The sequence below is a fragment of the Petromyzon marinus genome, chromosome 2, assembly GCF_048934315.1.
Source record: "Petromyzon marinus isolate PM22_M1 ecotype Great Lakes invasive population chromosome 2, UKy_Petmar_22M1.pri1.0, whole genome shotgun sequence".
Lineage (NCBI taxonomy): Eukaryota > Metazoa > Chordata > Hyperoartia > Petromyzontiformes > Petromyzontidae > Petromyzon > Petromyzon marinus.
The window spans coordinates 203,516-227,539 of record NC_133668.1 but is presented as its reverse complement, the minus strand read 5'-3'; the positions used below and the strand labels follow the sequence as shown (position 1 = coordinate 227,539).

At 40.4% G+C, this 24,024-nt stretch overlaps 1 protein-coding gene across 1 annotated transcript in view; it reads right to left on the bottom strand.

The window, feature by feature from the left end:
* Nucleotides 1–24,024, bottom strand: part of LOC116950727 (uncharacterized) — an 85,633-nt gene that overhangs the window by 10,232 nt on the left and 51,377 nt on the right. The window contains exons 8-10 of the mRNA XM_076068680.1: nucleotides 5,757–5,964; nucleotides 3,721–3,866; nucleotides 3,456–3,588 (exon numbers count right to left, since the gene is read on the bottom strand). Of these exons, the coding sequence (XP_075924795.1) occupies nucleotides 3,456–3,588; nucleotides 3,721–3,866; nucleotides 5,757–5,964 (487 nt within the window). The remainder of the gene's footprint in view (nucleotides 1–3,455; nucleotides 3,589–3,720; nucleotides 3,867–5,756; nucleotides 5,965–24,024) is intronic.

The window sequence follows — 24,024 nt, the reverse complement described above, 5'->3', positions numbered from 1 at the left end:
TGTAGTGTGTGTATAGTATATGTAGTGTGTGTATATAGTACATGTAGTGTGTATAGTACATGTAGTGTGTGTATATAGTACATGTAGTGTGTGTATAGTACATGTAGTGTGTGTGTGTAGTACATGTAGTGTGTATATAGTACATGTAGTGTGTGTATATAGTACATGTAGTGTGTGTATAGTACATGTAGTGTGTGTGTATAGTACATGTAGTGTGTATATAGTACATGTAGTGTGCGTGTATAGTACATGTAGTGTGTGTATAGTACATGTAGTGAGTATATATAGTACATGTAGTGTGTATATAGTACATGTAGTGTGTGTATAGTACATGTAGTGTGTATATAGTACATGTAGTGTGTATATAGTACATGTAATGTGTGTATATAGTACATGTAGTGTGTATATAGTAAATGTAGTGTGTGTATAGTACATGTAGTGTGTGTATATAGTACATGTAGTGTGTATATAGTACATGTAGTGTGTGTATATAGTACATGTAGTGTGTATATAGTACATGTAGTGTGTGTGTATAGTACATGTAGTGTGTGTATATAGTACATGTAATGTGTGTGTATATAGTACATGTAGTGTATATATAGTAAATGTAGTGTGTGTATATAGTGCATGTAGTGTGTGTGTGTATAGTACATGTAGTGTGTGTGTATAGTACATATAGTGTGTGTATAGTACATATAGTGTGTGTATAGTACATGTAGTGTGTGTATAGTACATGTAGTGTGTGTATAGTACATGTAATGTGTGTATAGTACATGTAGTGTGTGTATAGTACATGTAATGTGTGCATAGTACATGCAGTGTGTGTATAGTACATGTAGTGTGTGTATAGTACATGTAGTGTGTGTGTATAGTACATGTAGTGTGTGTATATAGTACATGTAGTGTGTGTATAGTACATGTAGTGTGTGTGTATAGTACATGTAGTGTGTATATAGTACATGTAATGTGTGTATAGTACATGTAGTGTGTGTATAGTACATGTAGTGTGTATATAGTACATGTAGTGTGTGTATAGTACATGTAGTGTGTGTATAGTACATGTAGTGTGTGTGTATAGTACATGTAGTGTGTGTGTATAGTATATGTAGTGTGTGTATATAGTACATGTAGTGTGTATAGTACATGTAGTGTGTGTATAGTACATGTAGTGTGTATATAGTACATGTAGTGTGTGTATATAGTACATGTAGTGTGTGTATAGTACATGTAGTGTGTGTGTATAGTACATGTAGTGTGTATATAGTACATGTAGTGTGCGTGTATAGTACATGTAGTGTGTGTATAGTACATGTAGTGTGTATATATAGTACATGTAGTGTGTATATAGTACATGTAGTGTGTGTATAGTACATGTAGTGTGTATATAGTACATGTAGTGTGTATATAGTACATATAGTGTGTGTATAGTACATGTAGTGTGTGTATAGTACATGTAGTGTGTGTATAGTACATGTAATGTGTGTATAGTACATGTAGTGTGTGTATAGTACATGTAATGTGTGCATAGTACATGCAGTGTGTGTATAGTACATGTAGTGTGTATAGTACATGTAGTGTGTGTGTATAGTACATGTAGTGTGTGTATATAGTACATGTAGTGTGTGTATAGTACATGTAGTGTGTGTGTATAGTACATGTAGTGTGTATATAGTACATGTAATGTGTGTATAGTACATGTAGTGTGTGTATAGTACATGTAGTGTGTATATAGTACATGTAGTGTGTGTATAGTACATGTAGTGTGTGTATAGTACATGTAGTGTGTGTGTATAGTACATGTAGTGTGTGTGTATAGTATATGTAGTGTGTGTGTATAGTACATGTAGTGTGTATAGTACATGTAGTGTGTGTATATAGTACATGTAGTGTGTGTATAGTACATGTAGTGTGCGTGTATAGTACATGTAGTGTGTGTATAGTACATGTAATGTGTGCATAGTACATGCAGTGTGTGTATAGTACATGTAGTGTGTATAGTACATGTAGTGTGTGTGTATAGTACATGTAGTGTGTGTATATAGTACATGTAGTGTGTGTATAGTACATGTAGTGTGTGTGTATAGTACATGTAGTGTGTATATAGTACATGTAATGTGTGTATAGTACATGTAGTGTGTATATAGTACATGTAGTGTGTATATAGTACATGTAGTGTGTGTATAGTACATATAGTGTGTGTATAGTACATGTAGTGTGTGTGTATAGTACATGTAGTGTGTGTATATAGTACATGTAGTGTGTATATAGTACATGTAGTGTGTATAGTACATGTAGTGTGTGTATAGTACATGTAGTGTGTATATAGTACATGTAGTGTGTGTATATAGTACATGTAGTGTGTGTATAGTACATGTAGTGTGTGTGTATAGTACATGTAGTGTGTATATAGTACATGTAGTGTGCGTGTATAGTACATGTAGTGTGTGTATAGTACATGTAGTGTGTATATATAGTACATGTAGTGTATATAGTACATGTAGTGTGTGTATAGTACATGTAGTGTGTGTATAGTACATGTAGTGTGTATATATAGTACATGTAGTGTATATAGTACATGTAGTGTGTATAGTACATGTAGTGTGTGTATATAGTACATGTAGTGTGTATATAGTACATGTAGTGTGCGTGTATAGTACATGTAGTGTGTGTATAGTACATGTAGTGTGTATAGTACATGTAGTGTGTATATAGTACATGTAGTGTGTGTATATAGTACATGTAGTGTGCGTGTATAGTACATGTAGTGTGTGTATAGTACATGTAGTGTATATAGTACATGTAGTGTGTGTATAGTACATGTAGTGTGTGTATAGTACATGTAGTGTGTGTATAGTACATGTAGTGTGTATATAGTACATGTGGTGTGTGTATATAGTACATGTAGTGTGTATATAGTACATGTAGTGTGCGTGTATAGTACATGTAGTGTGTGTATAGTACATGTAGTGTGTATATATAGTACATGTAGTGTATATAGTACATGTAGTGTGTGTATAGTACATGTAGTGTGTGTATAGTACATGTAGTGTGTGTATAGTACATGTAGTGTGTATATATAGTACATGTAGTGTATATAGTACATGTAGTGTGTGTATAGTACATGTAGTGTGTGTATAGTACATGTAGTGTGTGTATAGTACATGTAGTGTGTATATAGTACATGTGGTGTGTGTATATAGTACATGTAGTGTGTATATAGTACATGTAGTGTGTATAGTACATGTAGTGTGCGTGTATAGTACATGTAGTGTGTGTATAGTACATGTAGTGTATATAGTACATGTAGTGTGTATATAGTACATGTAGTGTGTGTATAGTACATGTAGTGTGTGTATAGTACATGTAGTATATACGTAGTGTGTACACGTGGTGTGTGTGTGACGTGCTGCTGAGCGTGCAGGGAGAGCAGCCCTCCTCCTCCTGCTCCTCCTCACCCAGCCTCATCTTGGAGCAGGTGCCGGGCTCCCGGCTGAGTCTGCTGAGCGTCGTCACCGCGTGGAGCTTCTCCACGGAGCGGCCCTGCCTCAGGCTCTGCACCAGCGGAGCCACGGCGCCCGCCTCGTAGATCTGACGAGAGAAGCGGCCGAGAAGCGTCACGGATTCACGACGCCCGGCACGGCGCCCAGGGCCGACCCGGGCGGCCACGGCACCGGCGTCGCCCTGCCGGTGCCTCGTCGGTGGTGCGGTGCGAGCGCTCACCTTCCTGCGCACCGGCCAGCACACGGACAGCATGGCCAGAGACTCCAGCAGCTCCTCCGTCAGGGATAGGATCTCACCACCCGCCGACTTGTATCGGCCGTACACGGTGGGCTTACCGATGGTCTGGAGCAGCTCGTTAGTGGAGTCTGTAACGAGGCACGCAGAGACCATCACTCCTCAGCCCACCACGTGTCCCGTGTCACCCACACAGCCCACCACGTGTCCCGTGTCACCCACACAGCCCACCACGTGTCCCGTGTCACCCACACATCTGACCACGTGTCACGTGTCACCCACACAGCCCACCACGTGTCTAGTGTCACCCACACAGCCCACCACGTGTCTAGTGTCACCCACACAGCCCACCACGTGTCCCGTGTCACCCACACAGCCCACCACGTGTCCCGTGTCACCCACACAGCCCACCACGTGTCCCGTGTCACCCACACATCTGACCACGTGTCACGTGTCACCCACACAGCCCACCACGTGTCTAGTGTCACCCACACAGCCCACCACGTGTCCCGTGTCACCCACACAGCCCACCACGTTTCCCGTGTTACCCACACAGCCCACCACGTGTCACCCACACAGCCCACCACGTGTCCCGTGTCACCCACACAGCCCACCACGTGTCCCGTGTCACCCACACAGCCCACCACGTGTCACCCACACCCACACAGCCCACCACGTGTCCCGTGTCACCCACACAGCCCACCACGTGTCACCCACACCCACACAGCCCACCACGTGTCCTGTGTCACCCACACAGCCCACCACGTGTCCCGTGTCACCCACACAGCCCACCACGTGTCCCGTGTCACCCACACAGCCCACCACGTGTCCCGTGTCACCCACACCCACACAGTCCAGCGGTGGCGCCTTCGCCGCTTGTTGTGGAGGTTTACGGTGACATTGTGAGTGTGGGGTACGAGATCTAAACGCGTGGTTTAACAGCTATTGCTATGACTCTGTGTGTCCGCATGGTGTTATGCGTAGAGCTGTTGTGCTCGCTATGACTAATTGTGTTTAAACTACAGACATACCTCCTATAGCGCTCAGGTGGCGTGCTTGGTAAAGTGAGCACTATACGAAACAGCGCTATAGGAGGTCGCTATGACATGGTTCCAATGGAGATGCGTTACCGACAGCTGTTTTTTAACTATGAACAATGTGAGGGCTTCATTGGAGTATCGGTAATAGCCTTAATAATGATACAGTACACATGATAAATGTATTAAAGCATTTTATAAATAAAAATAACTTTTATTGCTCACATAAACAAACACGCAGTAAGTGATGTACTCATCAGGGCATTGTCAGAGCTTGCGTAACATTAACCACCAGCTGCTATCACCACGTTCTGCGGGAAGCTCTACTAACCTCTCTCACCTGAAGACGGTTGCTTGTGTTGCAATCGAAACGTCGTGATCCAAAGAGTATAACCAATGGGATTAGTCGATCCATGTATCGCAAATGAATCGACGCAGTGATTAACCCTCGATGAATCGATACCCTAACGTGGCTGTTGGATCAACTGTGAGCAGAATCAATACAACAGACGCCTCGATTCAGAATTCCGCAAGACCATGTTAGAGTATTTGGCTGCTATAAATGTCCACGTGATGAGCCACGTGATGAGCTGTCATTGGTGGTGGCCAAGTCGCTCCTACACAATAACTACATCGCTCAGTGGGGCCCTACCCGGTAACATAAACATTATTTATTTTTATTTTTAAATAAACACCCAGCACCATGCCCAGCACCATGCCCAGCACCACGCCCATCTACCACCTCGTATGGCACGCCAGTATTCATAGCGGGTTGTGAACAGCACTTGGCCCAAGTCTGTTGAAGGCTATGCGGGGAATCTTTTTCTTTAGACTCCTGCGTGCGTGTGTCACGGTCTTCTTTAATGCGGTGACGTCTACACCCCTCGTCTGACTAAAGCTGCACAAGGGAGGCGAGCGGAGGGCGAGCGAGGGCCGAGTCCCGCAGGCGAGCGGTCCGTGCGGGGTGCGGTGAGAGTTGCTTACTCGTCTCTCCCAGGGGGTCACAGTCGCTCTCCTCCAGCACGAGGGCGATGACCTGCAGGGCAGACATCCTGACATCCACGTCGTCCTTCTTGAGCAGCTCCTGCATCACGGGCACCGCGTTGCTCTGGCGGAAGCAGGCGCGGTTCTCTGGCACGCGGGAGAGGTTCGCCAGCAGAGAGACGGTGTACTGCAGCAGCCTGAGTATGGCCTGGAGACACACGGGGAGAGACACACGGGGAGAGACACACAGGGTGAGACACACAGGGTGAGACACAAGGAGTGAGACACAAGGAGTGAGACACACAGGGTGAGACACAAGGAGTGAGACACAAGGAGTGAGACATAAGGAGTGAGACACACAGGGTGAGACACAAGGAGTGAGACACAAGGAGTGAGACATAAGGAGTGAGACACAAGGGGTGAGACATAAGGGGTGAGACACAAGGAGTGAGACACACGTGGTGAGACACAAGGGGTGAGACACAAGGAGTGAGACACACGTGGTGAGACACAAGGAGTGAGACACACGTGGTGAGACACAAGGAGTGAGACACACAGGATGAGACACAAGGAGTGAGACACAAGGGGTGAGACACAAGGGGTGAGACACAAGGAGTGAGACACAAGGAGTGAGACACACAGGGTGAGACACAAGGAGTGAGACACAAGGAGTGAGACATAAGGAGTGAGACACACAGGGTGAGACACAAGGAGTGAGACACAAGGAGTGAGACATAAGGAGTGAGACACACAGGGTGAGACACAAGGAGTGAGACACAAGGAGTGAGACATAAGGGGTGAGACACAAGGAGTGAGACACACGTGGTGAGACACACGTGGTGAGACACAAGGGGTGAGACACAAGGAGTGAGACACACGTGGTGAGACACAAGGAGTGAGACACACGTGGTGAGACACAAGGAGTGAGACACACAGGATGAGACACAAGGAGTGAGACACAAGGGGTGAGACACAAGGGGTGAGACACAAGGAGTGAGACACACGTGGTGAGACACAAGGAGTGAGACACACGTGGTGAGACACAAGGAGTGAGACACAAGGAGTGAGACACAAGGGGTGAGACACAAGGAGTGAGACACAAGGGGTGAGACACAAGGAGTGAGACACAAGGGGTGAGACACAAGGAGTGAGACACACAGGATGAGACACAAGGAGTGAGACATAAGGAGTGAGACACAAGGGGTGAGACACAAGGAGTGAGACACAAGGAGTGAGACACACGTGGTGAGACACAAGGAGTGAGACACACGTGGTGAGACACAAGGGGTGAGACACAAGGAGTGAGACACAAGGAGTGAGACAGAAGGGGTGAGACACAAGGAGTGAGACACATGTGGTGAGACACAAGGAGTGAGACACACAGGATGAGACACAAGGAGTGAGACATAAGGAGTGAGACACAAGGGGTGAGACACAAGGAGTGAGACACAAGGAGTGAGACACAGGATGAGACACACAGGATGAGACACAAGGAGTGAGACACGGGGTGAGACACACGTGGTGAGACACAAGGAGACACAGGATGAGACACAAGGAGTGAGACACAAGGGGTGAGACACAAGGAATGAGACACGTGGTGAGACACAAGGAGACACAAGGAGTGAGACACGTGATGAGACACGTGGTGAGACACAAGGAGACACACAGGATGAGACACAAGGAGTGAGACACAGGGAGTGAGACACAGGATGAGACACGTGATGAGACACGTGATGAGACACGCACAGACGTCACGGCCTTCATGTCCCTTCATCAACCAGCGCTCCACGCTGCCACGGGGACACACTCGTATGTTTACATTATTGTTTACGTGTTTACATGTGTTTAGATGTTTACTGTGTGTTTACATTATTGTTTACGTGTTTACATGTGTTTACATGTTTACTTGTGTTTACATTATTGTTTACGTGTTTACATGTGTTTACATGTTTACTATGTGTGTTTACATGTGTTTACGTGTTTACATGTGTTTACATGTTTACTATGTATGTTTACATTATTGTTTACGTGTTTACATGTGTTTAGATGTTTACTGTGTGTTTACATTATTGTTTACGTGTTTACATGTGTTTACATGTTTACTTGTGTTTACATTATTGTTTACGTGTTTACATGTGTTTACATGTTTACTATGTGTGTTTACATGTGTTTACGTGTTTACATGTGTTTACATGTTTACTATGTATGTTTACATTATTGTTTACGTGTTTACATGTGTTTACATGTTTACTGTGTGTTTACATTATTGTTTACGTGTTTACATGTGTTTACATGTTTACTATGTGTGTTTACATTCTTGTTTACGTGTTTACATGTGTTTACATGTTTACTATGTGTGTTCACATGCTTGTTTACGTGTTTACATGTGTTTACATGTTTACTATGTGTGTTTACATTATTGTTTACGTGTTTACATGTGTTTACATGTTTACTATGTATGTTTACATTATTGTTTACGTGTTTACATGTTTACTATGTGTGTTTACATTCTTGTTTACGTGTTTACATGTGTTTACATGTTTACTATGTATGTTTACATGCTTGTTTACGTGTTTACATGTGTTTACATGTTTACTATGTATGTTTACATTATTGTTTACGTGTTTACATGTGTTTACATGTTTACTATGTATGTTTACATTATTGTTTACGTGTTTACATGTGTTTACATGTTTACTATGTGTGTTTACATGTGTTTACGTGTTTACATGTGTTTACATGTTTACTATGTGTGTTTACATTATTGTTTACGTGTTTACATGTGTTTACAGGTTTACTATGTGTGTTTACATTATTGTTTACGTGTTTACATGTGTTTACATGTTTACTATGTGTGTTTACATTATTGTTTACGTGTTTACATGTGTTTACATGTTTACTATGTATGTTTACATTATTGCTTACGTGTTTACATGTGTTTACATGTTTACTATGTGTGTTTACATTATTGTTTACGTGTTTACATGTTTACTATGTGTTTACATGTTTACTATGTGTTTACATTATTGTTTACGTGTTTACATGTTTACTATGTGTGTTTACATTCTTGTTTACGTGTTTACATGTGTTTACATGTTTACTATGTATGTTTACATGCTTGTTTACGTGTTTACATGTGTTTACATGTTTACTATGTATGTTTACATTATTGTTTACGTGTTTACATGTGTTTACATGTTTACTATGTATGTTTACATTATTGTTTACGTGTTTACATGTGTTTACATGTTTACTATGTGTGTTTACATTATTGTTTACGTGTTTACATGTGTTTACATGTTTACTATGTGTGTTTACATGTGTTTACGTGTTTACATGTGTTTACATGTTTACTATGTGTGTTTACATTATTGTTTACGTGTTTACATGTGTTTACAGGTTTACTATGTGTGTTTACATTATTGTTTACGTGTTTACATGTGTTTACATGTTTACTATGTGTGTTTACATTATTGTTTACGTGTTTACATGTGTTTACATGTTTACTATGTATGTTTACATTATTGCTTACGTGTTTACATGTGTTTACATGTTTACTATGTGTGTTTACATTATTGTTTACGTGTTTACATGTGTTTACATGTTTACTATGTATGTTTACATTATTGCTTACGTGTTTACATGTGTTTACATGTTTACTATGTGTGTTTACATTATTGTTTACGTGTTTACATGTTTACTATGTGTGTTTACATTATTGTTTACGTGTTTACATGTGTTTACATGTGTTTACATGTTTACTATGTGTTTACATTATTGTTTACGTGTTTACATGTTTACTATGTGTGTTTACATTCTTGTTTACGTGTTTACATGTGTTTACATGTTTACTATGTATGTTTACATGTGTTTACATGTTTACTATGTGTGTTTACATTATTGTTTACGTGTTTACATGTGTTTACATGTTTACTATGTGTGTTTACATTATTGTTTACGTGTTTACATGTGTTTACATGTTTACTATGTGTTTACATTATTGTTTACGTGTTTACATGTGTTTACATGTTTACTATGTGTGTTTACATTATTGTTTACGTGTTTACATGTGTTTACATGTTTACTATGTATGTTTACATTATTGTTTACGTGTTTACATGTGTTTGCATGTTTACTATGTATGTTTACATGTGTTTACGTGTTTACATGTGTTTACATGTTTACTATGTGTGTTTGCATTGTTGTTTACGTGTTTACATGTTTACTATGTGTTTACATTATTGTTTACGTGTTTACATGTGTTTACATGTGTTTACATGTTTACTATGTGTTTACATTATTGTTTACGTGTTTACATGTTTACTATGTGTGTTTACATTCTTGTTTACGTGTTTACATGTGTTTACATGTTTACTATGTATGTTTACATTATTGTTTACGTGTTTACATGTTTACTATGTGTGTTTACATTATTGTTTACGTGTTTACATGTGTTTACATGTTTACTATGTGTGTTTACATTATTGTTTACGTGTTTACATGTGTTTACATGTTTACTATGTGTTTACATTATTGTTTACGTGTTTACATGTGTTTACATGTTTACTATGTGTGTTTACATTATTGTTTACGTGTTTACATGTGTTTACATGTTTACTATGTATGTTTACATTATTGTTTACGTGTTTACATGTGTTTGCATGTTTACTATGTATGTTTACATGTGTTTACGTGTTTACATGTGTTTACATGTTTACTATGTGTGTTTACATTCTTGTTTACGTGTTTACATGTTTACTATGTGTTTACATTATTGTTTACGTGTTTACATGTGTTTACATGTTTACTATGTGTTTACATTATTGTTTACGTGTTTACATGTGTTTACATGTTTACTATGTGTGTTTACATTATTGTTTACGTGTTTACATGTTTACTATGTATGTTTACATTATTGCTTACGTGTTTACATGTTTTTACATGTTTACTATGTGTGTTTACATTATTGTTTACGTGTTTACATGTGTTTACATGTTTACTATGTGTGTTTACATTATTGTTTACGTGTTTACATGTGTTTACATGTTTATTATGTATGTTTACATTATTGTTTACGTGTTTACATGTTTACTATGTGTTTACATTATTGTTTACGTGTTTACATGTGTTTACATGTTTACTATGTGTGTTTACATTCTTGTTTACGTGTTTACATGTGTTTACATGTTTACTATGTGTGTTTACATTATTGTTTACGTGTTTACATGTGTTTACATGTTTACTATGTATGTTTACATTATTGCTTACGTGTTTACATGTGTTTACATGTTTACTATGTGTGTTTACATTATTGTTTACGTGTTTACATGTTTACTATGTGTGTTTACATTATTGTTTACGTGTTTACATGTGTTTACATGTTTACTATGTGTGTTTACATTCTTGTTTACGTGTTTACATGTGTTTACATGTTTACTATGTATGTTTACATTATTGTTTACGTGTTTACATGTGTTTACATGTTTACTATGTGTGTTTACATTATTGTTTACGTGTTTACATGTGTTTACATGTTTACTATGTGTTTACATTATTGTTTACGTGTTTACATGTGTTTACATGTTTACTATGTGTGTTTACATTATTTTTTACGTGTTTACATGTGTTTACATGTTTACTATGTATGTTTACATTATTGTTTACGTGTTTACATGTGTTTGCATGTTTACTATGTATGTTTACATGTGTTTACGTGTTTACATGTGTTTACATGTTTACTATGTGTGTTTACATTATTGTTTACGTGTTTACATGTTTACTATGTGTTTACATTATTGTTTACGTGTTTACATGTGTTTACATGTTTACTATGTGTTTACATTATTGTTTACGTGTTTACATGTGTTTACATGTTTACTATGTGTGTTTACATTATTGTTTACGTGTTTACATGTGTTTACATGTTTACTGTGTGTTTACATTATTGTTTACGTGTTTACATGTGTTTACATGTTTACTATGTGTGTTTACATGTGTTTACGTGTTTACATGTGTTTACATGTTAACTATGTATGTTTACATTATTGTTTACGTGTTTACATGTGTCTACATGTTTACTGTGTGTTTACATTATTGTTTACGTGTTTACATGTGTTTACATGTTTACTGTGTGTTTAAATTATTGTTTACGTGTTTACATGTGTTTACATGTTTACTATGTGTGTTTACATGTGTTTACGTGTTTACATGTGTTTACATGTTTACTATGTATGTTTACATTATTGTTTACGTGTTTACATGTGTTTACATGTTTACTATGTGTGTTCACATTCTTGTTTACGTGTTTACATGTGTTTACATGTTTACTATGTGTGTTCACATGCTTGTTTACGTGTTTACATGTGTTTACATGTTTACTATGTATGTTTACATTATTGTTTACGTGTTTACATGTGTTTACATGTTTACTGTGCGTTTACATTATTGTTTACGTGTTTACATGTGTTTACATGTTTACTATGTGTGTTTACATTCTTGTTTACGTGTTTACATGTGTTTACATGTTTACTATGTATGTTTACATGCTTGTTTACGTGTTTACATGTGTTTACATGTTTACTATGTATGTATACATTATTGTTTACGTGTTTACATGTGTTTACATGTTTACTATGTGTGTTTACATTATTGTTTACGTGTTTACATGTGTTTTCATGTTTACTATGTGTGTTTACATGTGTTTACGTGTTTACATGTGTTTACATGTTTACTATGTGTGTTTACATTATTGTTTACGTGTTTACATGTGTTTACATGTTTACTATGTGTGTTTACATTATTGTTTATGTGTTTACATGTGTTTACATGTTTACTATGTGTGTTTACATTATTGTTTACGTGTTTACATGTGTGTACATGTTTACTATGTATGTTTACATTATTGCTTACGTGTTTACATGTGTTTACATGTTTACTATGTGTGTTTACATTCTTGTTTACGTGTTTACATGTGTTTACATGTTTACTATGTGTGTTCACATGCTTGTTTACGTGTTTACATGTGTTTACATGTTTACTATGTATGTTTACATTATTGTTTACGTGTTTACATGTGTTTACATGTTTACTGTGTGTTTACATTATTGTTTACGTGTTTACATGTGTTTACATGTTTACTATGTGTGTTTACATTCTTGTTTACGTGTTTACATGTGTTTACATGTTTACTATGTGTGTTCACATGCTTGTTTACGTGTTTACATGTATTTACATGTTTACTATGTGTGTTTACATTATTGTTTACGTGTTTACATGTGTTTACATGTTTACTATGTATGTTTACATTATTGTTTACGTGTTTACATGTTTACTATGTGTGTTTACATTCTTGTTTACGTGTTTACATGTTTACTATGTATGTTTACATGCTTGTTTACGTGTTTACATGTTTTCTATGTATGTTTACATTATTGTTTACGTGTTTACATGTGTTTACATGTTTACTATGTATGCATACATTATTGTTTACGTGTTTATATGTGTTTACATGTTTACTATGTGTGTTTACATTATTGTTTACGTGTTTACATGTGTTTACATGTTTACTATGTGTGTTTACATTATTGTTTACGTGTTTACATGTGTTTACATGTTTACTATGTATGTTTACATTATTGCTTACGTGTTTACATGTGTTTACATGTTTACTATGTGTGTTTACATTATTGTTTACGTGTTTACATGTTTACTATGTGTGTTTACATTATTGTTTACGTGTTTACATGTGTTTACATGTTTACTATGTGTTTACATTATTGTTTACGTGTTTACATGTGTTTACATGTTTACTATGTGTGTTTACATTATTGTTTACGTGTTTACATGTGTTTGCATGTTTACTATGTATGTTTACATGTGTTTACGTGTTTACATGTGTTTACATGTTTACTGTGTGTTTACATTATTGTTTACGTGTTTACATGTGTTTACATGTTTACTATGTGTGTTTACATGTGTTTACGTGTTTACATGTGTTTACATGTTAACTATGTATGTTTACATTATTGTTTACGTGTTTACATGTGTCTACATGTTTACTGTGTGTTTACATTATTGTTTACGTGTTTACATGTGTTTACATGTTTACTGTGTGTTTAAATTATTGTTTACGTGTTTACATGTGTTTACATGTTTACTATGTGTGTTTACATGTGTTTACGTGTTTACATGTGTTTACATGTTTACTATGTATGTTTACATTATTGTTTACGTGTTTACATGTGTTTACATGTTTACTATGTGTGTTTACATTCTTGTTTACGTGTTTACATGTGTTTACATGTTTACTATGTGTGTTCACATGCTTGTTTACGTGTTTACATGTGTTTACATGTTTACTATGTATGTTTACATTATTGTTTACGTGTTTACATGTGTTTACATGTTTACTGTGCGTTTACATTATTGTTTACGTGTTTACATGTGTTTACATGTTTACTATGTGTGTTTACATTCTTGTTTACGTGTTTACATGTGTTTACATGTTTACTATGTATGTTTACATGCTTGTTTACGTGTTTACATGTGTTTACATGTTTACTATGTATGTATACATTATTGTTTACGTGTTTACATGTGTTTACATGTTTACTATGTGTGTTTACATTATTGTTTACGTGTTTACATGTGTTTACATGTTTACTATGTGTGTTTACATTATTGTTTACGTGTTTACATGTGTTTACATGTTTACTATGTATGTTTACATTATTGTTTACGTGTTTACATGTGTTTACATGTTTAATATGTGTTCACATTCTTGTTTACATGTTTACATTCCTATTTAAATGCTTATTTACGTGTTTAGATTCGTTTACATGCTTATTTACGTGTTTACGTGTGTTTACATGCTTGTTTACGTGTGTTTACACGTGTTTACGTGTGTTTACATGCTTGTTTACGTGTTTACATGTGTTAACATGCTTGTTGGGTGCCTCTGCGGGTGTGTATGCTTTAACTTTTAACATAGCTATTTCTGTGACCAGTCACAAGCTAATCATTCAGCCATTTCAATGCTAAATTATATGCTAATTCCTTTGTCAAGGCGCTTTGTTCCTCTCACACAGCTTAAAGGCCGTATCTGAACGTGGCTCTTTCACTCCAGCGCTGTCCTACCAGACAGTCTCGCCCCCTTCACCTGATGAAGGCCGCTTGTGTTGTGGCCCGAAACGTCGTGAGAATATTATTGCGTTATTTTATTTTATCAATTTATTATTTTATTATCATTCTACGTGACTTTACCGAAAGAACCAAAGAAGATGAATCATTGCAGTCACGAAAGCTTTAAATCGTGTATTAACATGTTTGTTTAAGCGTGTGTTTGCATGCTTGTTTACACGTGTGTTTACATGTATGTTGACACGTGTGTGCTGATGGAGGTGCACATGAGGGTGCGTCTGGCTGCTTGTTGTTGACGGTGCGAGTGTCTCCAAGTGCGGCGAGCGGCCGTGCGTCGGTGGTCTGTGTACAGCGAGCAGCGGCGAGGCATCCTCACTACGGTGTGACGTCCTCACTACGGTGTGACGTCACGACCTCACTAGGGTGTGACGTCATGACGTCACGTAGATGATGCTACGCCGTGACGTCACTACGCCGTGACGTCACTACGCCGTGACGTCACTACGCCGTGACGTCACGGCCGATGCGCTGAGGCTATCGGAGAAGAGGAAACTGCATCGTGGGGGGTGTTGAGCCGCTGCCTCCAGAGGGATGCAGCAAACCACGACGCCTCCTCCTGGCCTCCGTCTCTACTCCGCTCCCTGTCTCCTCCTCCTCTCTGTCTCCTCTTTGTGTCTCCTCCTCTCTGCCTCCTCCTCCTCTGTGTCTCCTCTCTATGTCTCCTCTCCCTGTCTCCTCCTCCTCCCTGTCTCCTCCTCCTCTCTGTGTCTCCTCCTCCTCTCTGTGTCTCCTCCTACTCGAGGCTCGCTGAAGCGCGGCGACCGGGTCGAGGTCGGCGCGCCGGACCGACCGTGGAGGCCGTCCTCTCCGGTTTGCCGGCGGGGCGAGAACGGCGACCGCCGTCCCGCGTGACCGCTCCCGGCGCGGCCCCGCGGGAGGCTTCGGCCGGCGCTCCCCGCCGGTCTCCAGAACGCCAACGACTTTGACGTCGACTCGACGTGGATCGCAGACGGCCCCGGCCCCTGAACCCGGCAAGAAGACGATGGCGGCAGGGGGACGGGAAAGGAGCCGCCCACAAACCTCACCGAGCGAGCCCCCAGGACATCGCCGGACGGCCGATCGGCAGTCGACGAGCACCGACAAAACCTCCAGACGGCAAGTTCACAAAAACCTCGCTACCGCCGCCGACAAACCTCCCGCGGGCACCGCTGGGATCAGTCGTGAAGCCCGGAGCACGAGCGAGGAAACGTCCCTGGGTGAGTAGTAGATGATGATGGTGAGCATCATCTACTACTCACCATCATCTACTACTCACCATCATCATCTACTACTCACCATCATCATCTACTACTCACCATCATCTACTACTCACCACCATCATCTACTACTCACCACCATCATCTACTACTCACCACCATCATCTACTACCCGCCATCATCTACTACTCACCATCATCTACTACTCACCACCATCATCTACTACCCGCCATCATCTACTACTCACCATCTACTACTCACCATCATCTACTACTAGCCATCATCTACTACTCACCATCATCTACTACCCGCCATCATCTACTCACCATCATCATCTACTACTCACCATCTACTACTCACCATCATCATCTACTACTCACCATCATCTACTACTCACCATCATCATCTACTACTCACCATCATCTACTACTCACCATCATCTACTACTCGTCATCATCTACTACTCACCATCATCTACTACTCACCATCATCTACTACTCACCATCATCTACTACTCACCATCATCATCTACTACTCGTCATCATCTACTACTCACCATCATCTACTACTCACCATCATCTACTACTCGCCATCATCTACTACTCACCATCATCTACTACTTACTCACCATCATCTACTACTCACCATCATCTACTACCCATCATCATCTACTACTCGTCATCATCTACTACTCACCATCATCATCTACTACTCGCCATCATCTACTACTCACCATCATCTACTACTCACCATCATCTACTACTCACCATCATCTACTACTCACCATCATCTACTACTCACCATCATCTACTACCCACCATCATCTACTACTCGTCATCATCTACTACTCACCATCATCTACTACTCACCATCATCTACTACTCACCATCATCTACTACTCACCATCATCTACTACTCACCATCATCTACTACTCACCATCATCTACTACTCACCATCATCTACTACTCGTCATCATCTACTACTCACCATCATCTACTACTCACCATCATCTACTACTCGCCATCATCTACTACTCACCATCATCTACTACTTACTCACCATCATCTACTACTCACCATCATCTACTACCCATCATCATCTACTACTCGTCATCATCTACTACTCACCATCATCATCTACTACTCGCCATCATCTACTACTCACCATCATCTACTACTCACCATCATCTACTACTCATCATCTACTACTCACCATCATCTACTACCCACCATCATCTACTACTCGTCATCATCTACTACTCACCATCATCTACTACTCACCATCATCTACTACTCACCATCATCTACTACTCACCATCATCTACTACTCACCATCATCTACTACTCGTCATCATCTACTACTCACCATCATCTACTACTCACCATCATCTACTACTCGCCATCATCTACTACTTACTCACCATCATCTACTACTCACCATCATCTACTACTCACCATCATCTACTACCCATCATCATCTACTACTCGTCATCATCTACTACTCACCATCATCATCTACTACTCGCCATCATCTACTACTCACCATCATCTACTACTCACCATCATCTACTACTCATCATCTACTACTCACCATCATCTACTACCCACCATCATCTACTACTCGTCATCATCTACTACTCACCATCATCTACTACTCGCCATCATCTACTACTCATCATCTACTACTCACCATCATCTACTACCCACCATCATCTACTACTCACCATCATCTACTACTCGCCAATGGCATCACTAGGGGGGTGCTGACTGCACCGGGTGACACCATCAGATTGTTAACAACAAAGTCTCTCTCTCTCTATACACAACAATTTGTGTGTGCAGTGTTTCAGCACAAATGTATTATTGTTTATAACAATATCCCTGTAGGTAGTTATGACCACAAAAACATCCTTCGCAAGCCCAGCTCACACGTACCGTATCAATATCCCTGCACGGCTAAACTCTGTGAACAACATTTACTTGTAGAACCTTCTAACGCGCTCCGCTCAGAGCTGTCGCTGCCGCCCTACTCCAGTGACGCTACGAGTCACGTGGTCTCAGTCACCACGTGACTGTCGTGTTCGTCACTGCTGCTGTCTTTATAGCCGCTGGTTCCGCCACATGTTCTGGTGTTTAGCTACAATGTCGTGGTAGTTAGTAGTTGTGAACTTAGAGCAATCACTTTGTTGAGAGTGAAGTAGTCATTAAAGGATAAGGAGAACAATAAAAAAGGCTTCCCTCAGTTACTAATAATGTTGTAACTAATATAATGTTGTAACTAATATACAGTAATGTTGTAACTAATATACAGTAATGTTGTAACTAATACAATGTTGTCACTAATATACGGTAATGTTGTAACTAATACAATGTTGTAACTAATATACAGTAATGTTGTAACTAATACAATGTTGTCACTAATATACAGTAATGTTGTAACTAATATAATGTCACTAATATACAGTAATGTTGTAACTAATATAATGTTGTCACTAATATACAGTAATGTTGTAACTAATACAATGTTGTAATTCAATAAAGAAATGTTTTCCAAAAAATGTTGTTAGTATTCATATAATTTTAGAAGTATAAAATGTAAGAAATTTACAACTATATTTATCACATTATTCTATGATTAAAATTTATAAACTTACATATAGAACAATTATTGATTATATAATGCTTTGATAAATAAATAGAGAAATTGACAGTTTAAACCATGAAGTGGGGGGAAACGTTATGTTTCTTGATTCATGTTTAGAAATATAACTTAAATCTTAAATTCAGTTTACAATTTTTTTAAATTATCTTTAAAAACATCACTGTCTTGCAAATATATATCTTATTTTAAATCAATTTTCAGGGTTTAAGATTGAATTACGGTTTAAAAAAAGTGACACATTAAAATTTACATTTGATAGAACTAACATAGCCAATAGATTTACATTTTACATTTTCTTATTGTTTTTTTTAAATCAAATATTGCTAGTCTGTCTTTTTGTCTATCATGGCACGTGGAGTAGTGCACAGATCAGAGAGGCCAAGTAGATGCCAGCAACGGAGAGCAAAAGAGGCAAGAATGACATCACTCACAACACTTGCTGTGTCCATGTGTAGAAGTGTGACGGGAGGGTGACACGCGGTTGTAGGGCGGTGGCCACACACACGTCCGCTACGGCACCACCCTGGGGGGCTGTGGGGGACGCTGTGATCCCTCCCAGCCCCGCCCCTCAGAGAGGGACGGTATAACAGGGGGGACCCGGGGTGCTGGGAGGCAGTTCAACTCAAGCAAGATGAAGAGTCAGTGAAGAGAGAAGACCGACTAGCTAGGCCCTGCAGCTCCCTTGATCCGCTGTCCTTTTGAGGGCCGGGCAAGGCAAGCCAGGGTGCGACCCCAGAACCACGAGGGCCGATGTCCTTCTGAGGGCTGGACTCGTGTGGCCGGTGGTCGGGACCTGAGCCTTGGCTGGGCCAGGTCAGGTAGCCTCCCTTAAGTCCTCAGCGGAGGACCTAGGAGCGTAGGTGGAGAGGCAGATAGCCTAGGGGTATATCCCAGACTAGTACGGGTGAAGGGGCCGATACCCCTTCAAGTATTGCGTACGTTGCCCTGAACTGAGTTATAATAAATACGTGTTGCCTCTAAGAACAGTCTCCGATGTCGATAACTACAGTACACATGCTTCAACATGTCAGAAGACCGGACGATGGCCAGGGTTCGTCAGAAGACGCCGCTCTCGTCAGTCGCCAATTGATAAAGCCGAGTCTTCTAATGTTAGCAAGCATTCTGCAGAAGAGCGAGGAGTGGAAATGTCAGAATTTGAATGAGAAGAGAGTGCTGAGAGTGACTCGAGCCATGACACCGTAACTGAGATGAGTGTCGTTAAGGAGAAAGATTTGATAATTTTGTGATGTTTCTTTCTGGGAGATATCAGTTCCAGATCATTTTCGGGTTGAGATCACGAAAAGACGAAGTGCTTCTTTCCAGAACAGAGCCGGGCCTCTTCCAGTGTAGCGGCAAGACGAGATGCAGGAGCCAAGGGAGATGTGTGCCAGCTCTCTAAAGAGTGGTCTCACAAGGTGGTGCCAAACGGCGAGAATATTCCGCGCCCACGGACGGTTTACTCACTCGTTCAGCGAGGATTCTCACCGTTTGTGCTGCCGGCTGTTTGCCGTGAGCGCTACAGAGACGAGGATATCCTCACTTGTCACTGGGGGGGTTCAGAAGCGGTGGGAACTGAGCCCGGGAAGTAACCACAAGACGTCCCAAGAGCACCGACGTCGCCTTCACAAGTGTAGAACGTGGGCAGCACGACTGAGGCTGCGCAAAACCACTGACGGGGAAACGATCTCTGTGATGGCAATGGAGAAGAAGACGTGGAGGGACGTCTTGCACAGATTGCTTGCTATCTCACGTTGTGTCTTGCCAAGCAGAATCTGGCATTCCGTGGCCACAAGGAAGATGAATCTTCATTGACTAAAGGGGACTTTCTTGAGATGGTTGAGATGCTTTCAAAATGTGATCCAGTGCTGAGAGAGCACCTAATGAGATTAAAGTGGGGCTCAAGTAAACTACTCCCTCCATCATGTACTACTACCAGCCATCATCTACTACTCACCATCATCTACTACTCACAATCATCTACTACTCACCATCATCTACTACTCACAATCATCTACTACTCACCATCATCATCTACTACTCACCATCATCTACTACTCACAATCATCTACTACTCACCATCATCCTTTACTACCAGCCATCATCTACTACTCACCATTATCTACTCACCATCATCATCTACTACTCACCATCATCTACTACTCGCCATAATCTACTACTCACCATCATCTACTACTCATCATCTACTACTCGCCATCATCTACTACTCACCATCATCTACTACTCACCATCATCTACTACTCACCATCATCTACTACTCACCATCATCTACTACTCACCATCATCTACTACTCATCATCTACTACTCACCATCATCTACTACTCACCATCATCTACTACTCACCATTATCTACTACTCACCATCATCTACTACTCGCCATCATCTACTACTCACCATCATCTACTACTCATCATCTACTACTCGCCATCATCTACTACTCGCCATCATCTACTACTCACCATCATCTACTACTCATCATCTACTACTCGCCATCATCTACTACTCACCATCATCTACTACTCATCATCATCTACTACTCGCCATCATCTACTACTCACCATCATCTACTACTCACCATCATCTACTACTTGCCATCATCTACTACCCACCATCATCTACTACTCATCATCTACTACTCACCATCATCTACTACTCATCATCTACTACTCACCATCATCTACTACTCACCATCATCTACTACTCATCATCTACTACTCGCCATCATCTACTACTCAGCATCATCTACTACTCAGCATCATCTACTACTCGCCATCATCTACTACTCACCATCATCTACTACTTGCCATCATCTACTACCCACCATCATCTACTACTCATCATCTACTACTCGCCATCATCTACTACTCACCATCATCTACTACTCATCATCATCTACTACTCACCATCATCTACTACTCACCATCATCTACTACTTGCCATCATCTACTACCCACCATCATCTACTACTCATCATCTACTACTCGCCATCATCTACTACTCACCATCATCTACTACCCACCATCATCTACTACTCATCATCTACTACTCACCATCATCTACTACTCGCCATCAACTACTACTCATCATCATCTACTACTCACCATCATCTACTACTCGTCATCATCTACTACTCACCATCATCTACTACTCACCATCATCTACTACTCGCCATCAACTACTACTCATCATCATCTACTACTCACCATCATCTACTACTCATCATCTACTACTCGCCATCATCTACTACTCACCATCATCTACTACTCATCATCTACTACTCACCATCATCTACTACTCGCCATCAACTACTACTCATCATCATCTACTACTCACCATCATCTACTACTCGTCATCATCTACTACTCACCATCATCTACTACTCACCATCATCTACTACTCGCCATCAACTACTACTCATCATCATCTACTACTCATCATCATCTACTACTCACCATCATCTACTACTCATCATCTACTACTCATCATCATCTACTACTCATCATCATCTACTACTCATCATCATCTACTACTCATCATCTACTACTCATCATCAACTACTACTCATCATCATCTACTACTCATCATCATCTACTACTCACCATCATGTACTACTCATCATCATCTACTACTCATCATCATCTACTACTCACCATCATCTACTACTCATCAACTACTACTCATCATCATCTACTACTCACCATCATCTACTACTCATCATCTACTACTCGCCATCATCTACTACTCACCATCATCTACTACTCATCATCTACTACTCACCATCATCTACTACTCACCATCATCTACTACTCACCATCATCTACTACTCACCATCTGCATTATAAATGTTATTTCTCTACAATTCCAATCATTTTAGAGTCAAAATCGCCAAACTTGCGGAGCTCCGCTACAAAAAGACGAAGAGACGAGAGGTGAGGCAGCGACGAGCTCAGCCTCCCCTCTGATTGCACAACCCCTCAGTAACTGGATGGAGCGCGGTCAATCAACGCGTGCTTGTTACTGTCTCTCTGTGTGTCACCAATGTAATGTTTGTAGACCCCTTCATTTCATGTCCTCGCCTTCCATACTCCAGGTAACTTACTTCACGTATTGTGTATAAAGACACGCCTCTCGCAGTGAAGACACGCCCCCCTCAGTGTGGACATGCCCCCCCCCCAGCGAGGACACGCCCCCTTCAGTGAGGCAGCTATCACATCTGCCTCACTCAGTGAGGCAGCTATCACATCTGCCTCACTGAGGGGGGCGTGTCAGACACGCCTCTCTCAGTGAAGACACGCCCCCTCAGTGAGGACACGCCCCCTTCAGTGAGGCAGCTATCACATCTGCCTCACTGAGGGGGGCATGTCTTGAGCCCACATAATTGACGCTCGCTCTCCCTCCACGTCAGCCAGCTCTAGCAAAACATTTCCAGCGGCTGCGAAAATGTAAAAAGTTATATCTCTAAACTTCAAATCTACAAGTTATATCTCTAGCTTTAAAACGTCTCAAAATTGGACTTTCAATGAGAACAGGGAGTGATAAACAATGGAAGACCAATGCCTGAGGACCGACTTCAAGCGAAGGGACAGACACTAACACGGTCCTTTCAGATGGAGTGGTACCAACGAAGAGACTGGCTGTGTTGGCTGTGCTACGAAGTGAATCGCCTTCACTGCTTCCCCTGCCTTCTGTTCTCCACTACCGACAACGCTTGGACTGACGCGGGATTCTGTGACTTGGAAAATCTACCCAGGAGCCTCAACAAACGTGAAAAATCGACAACTCACATTCAAAGTCAAATAGCTTTAACGTTTGGAGCTTCAAGGATAGATCTGGCTTTGAATGAACAGCGGAGATTAAACATCAGCATCCACGATGCCAAGGTAAAGGAAAACCGTGAGGTTTTAAGAGACCTCATTAATGCGACCGGCTTCCTAGCCAAACAGGACTTAGCGTGTCGTGGTAACGATGATGAGAGTGCGAGCTCTTCTAATCGTGGCAACGATGTGGAGGAGCTATTGAATGCTCGCTGAGAAAGATGAAACATTTGGAGACATACACTGTGTTGTCTGGCTTATCAAACAGAATACAGAACGATTGAATCAAAGCAGCCGGTGATGTAATCAGAAATGATCTCAAAGAGGAGATTAATGCAGCCCCATGTGTTGCAGTGGAAGTAGACGAGACAAAGGAGAT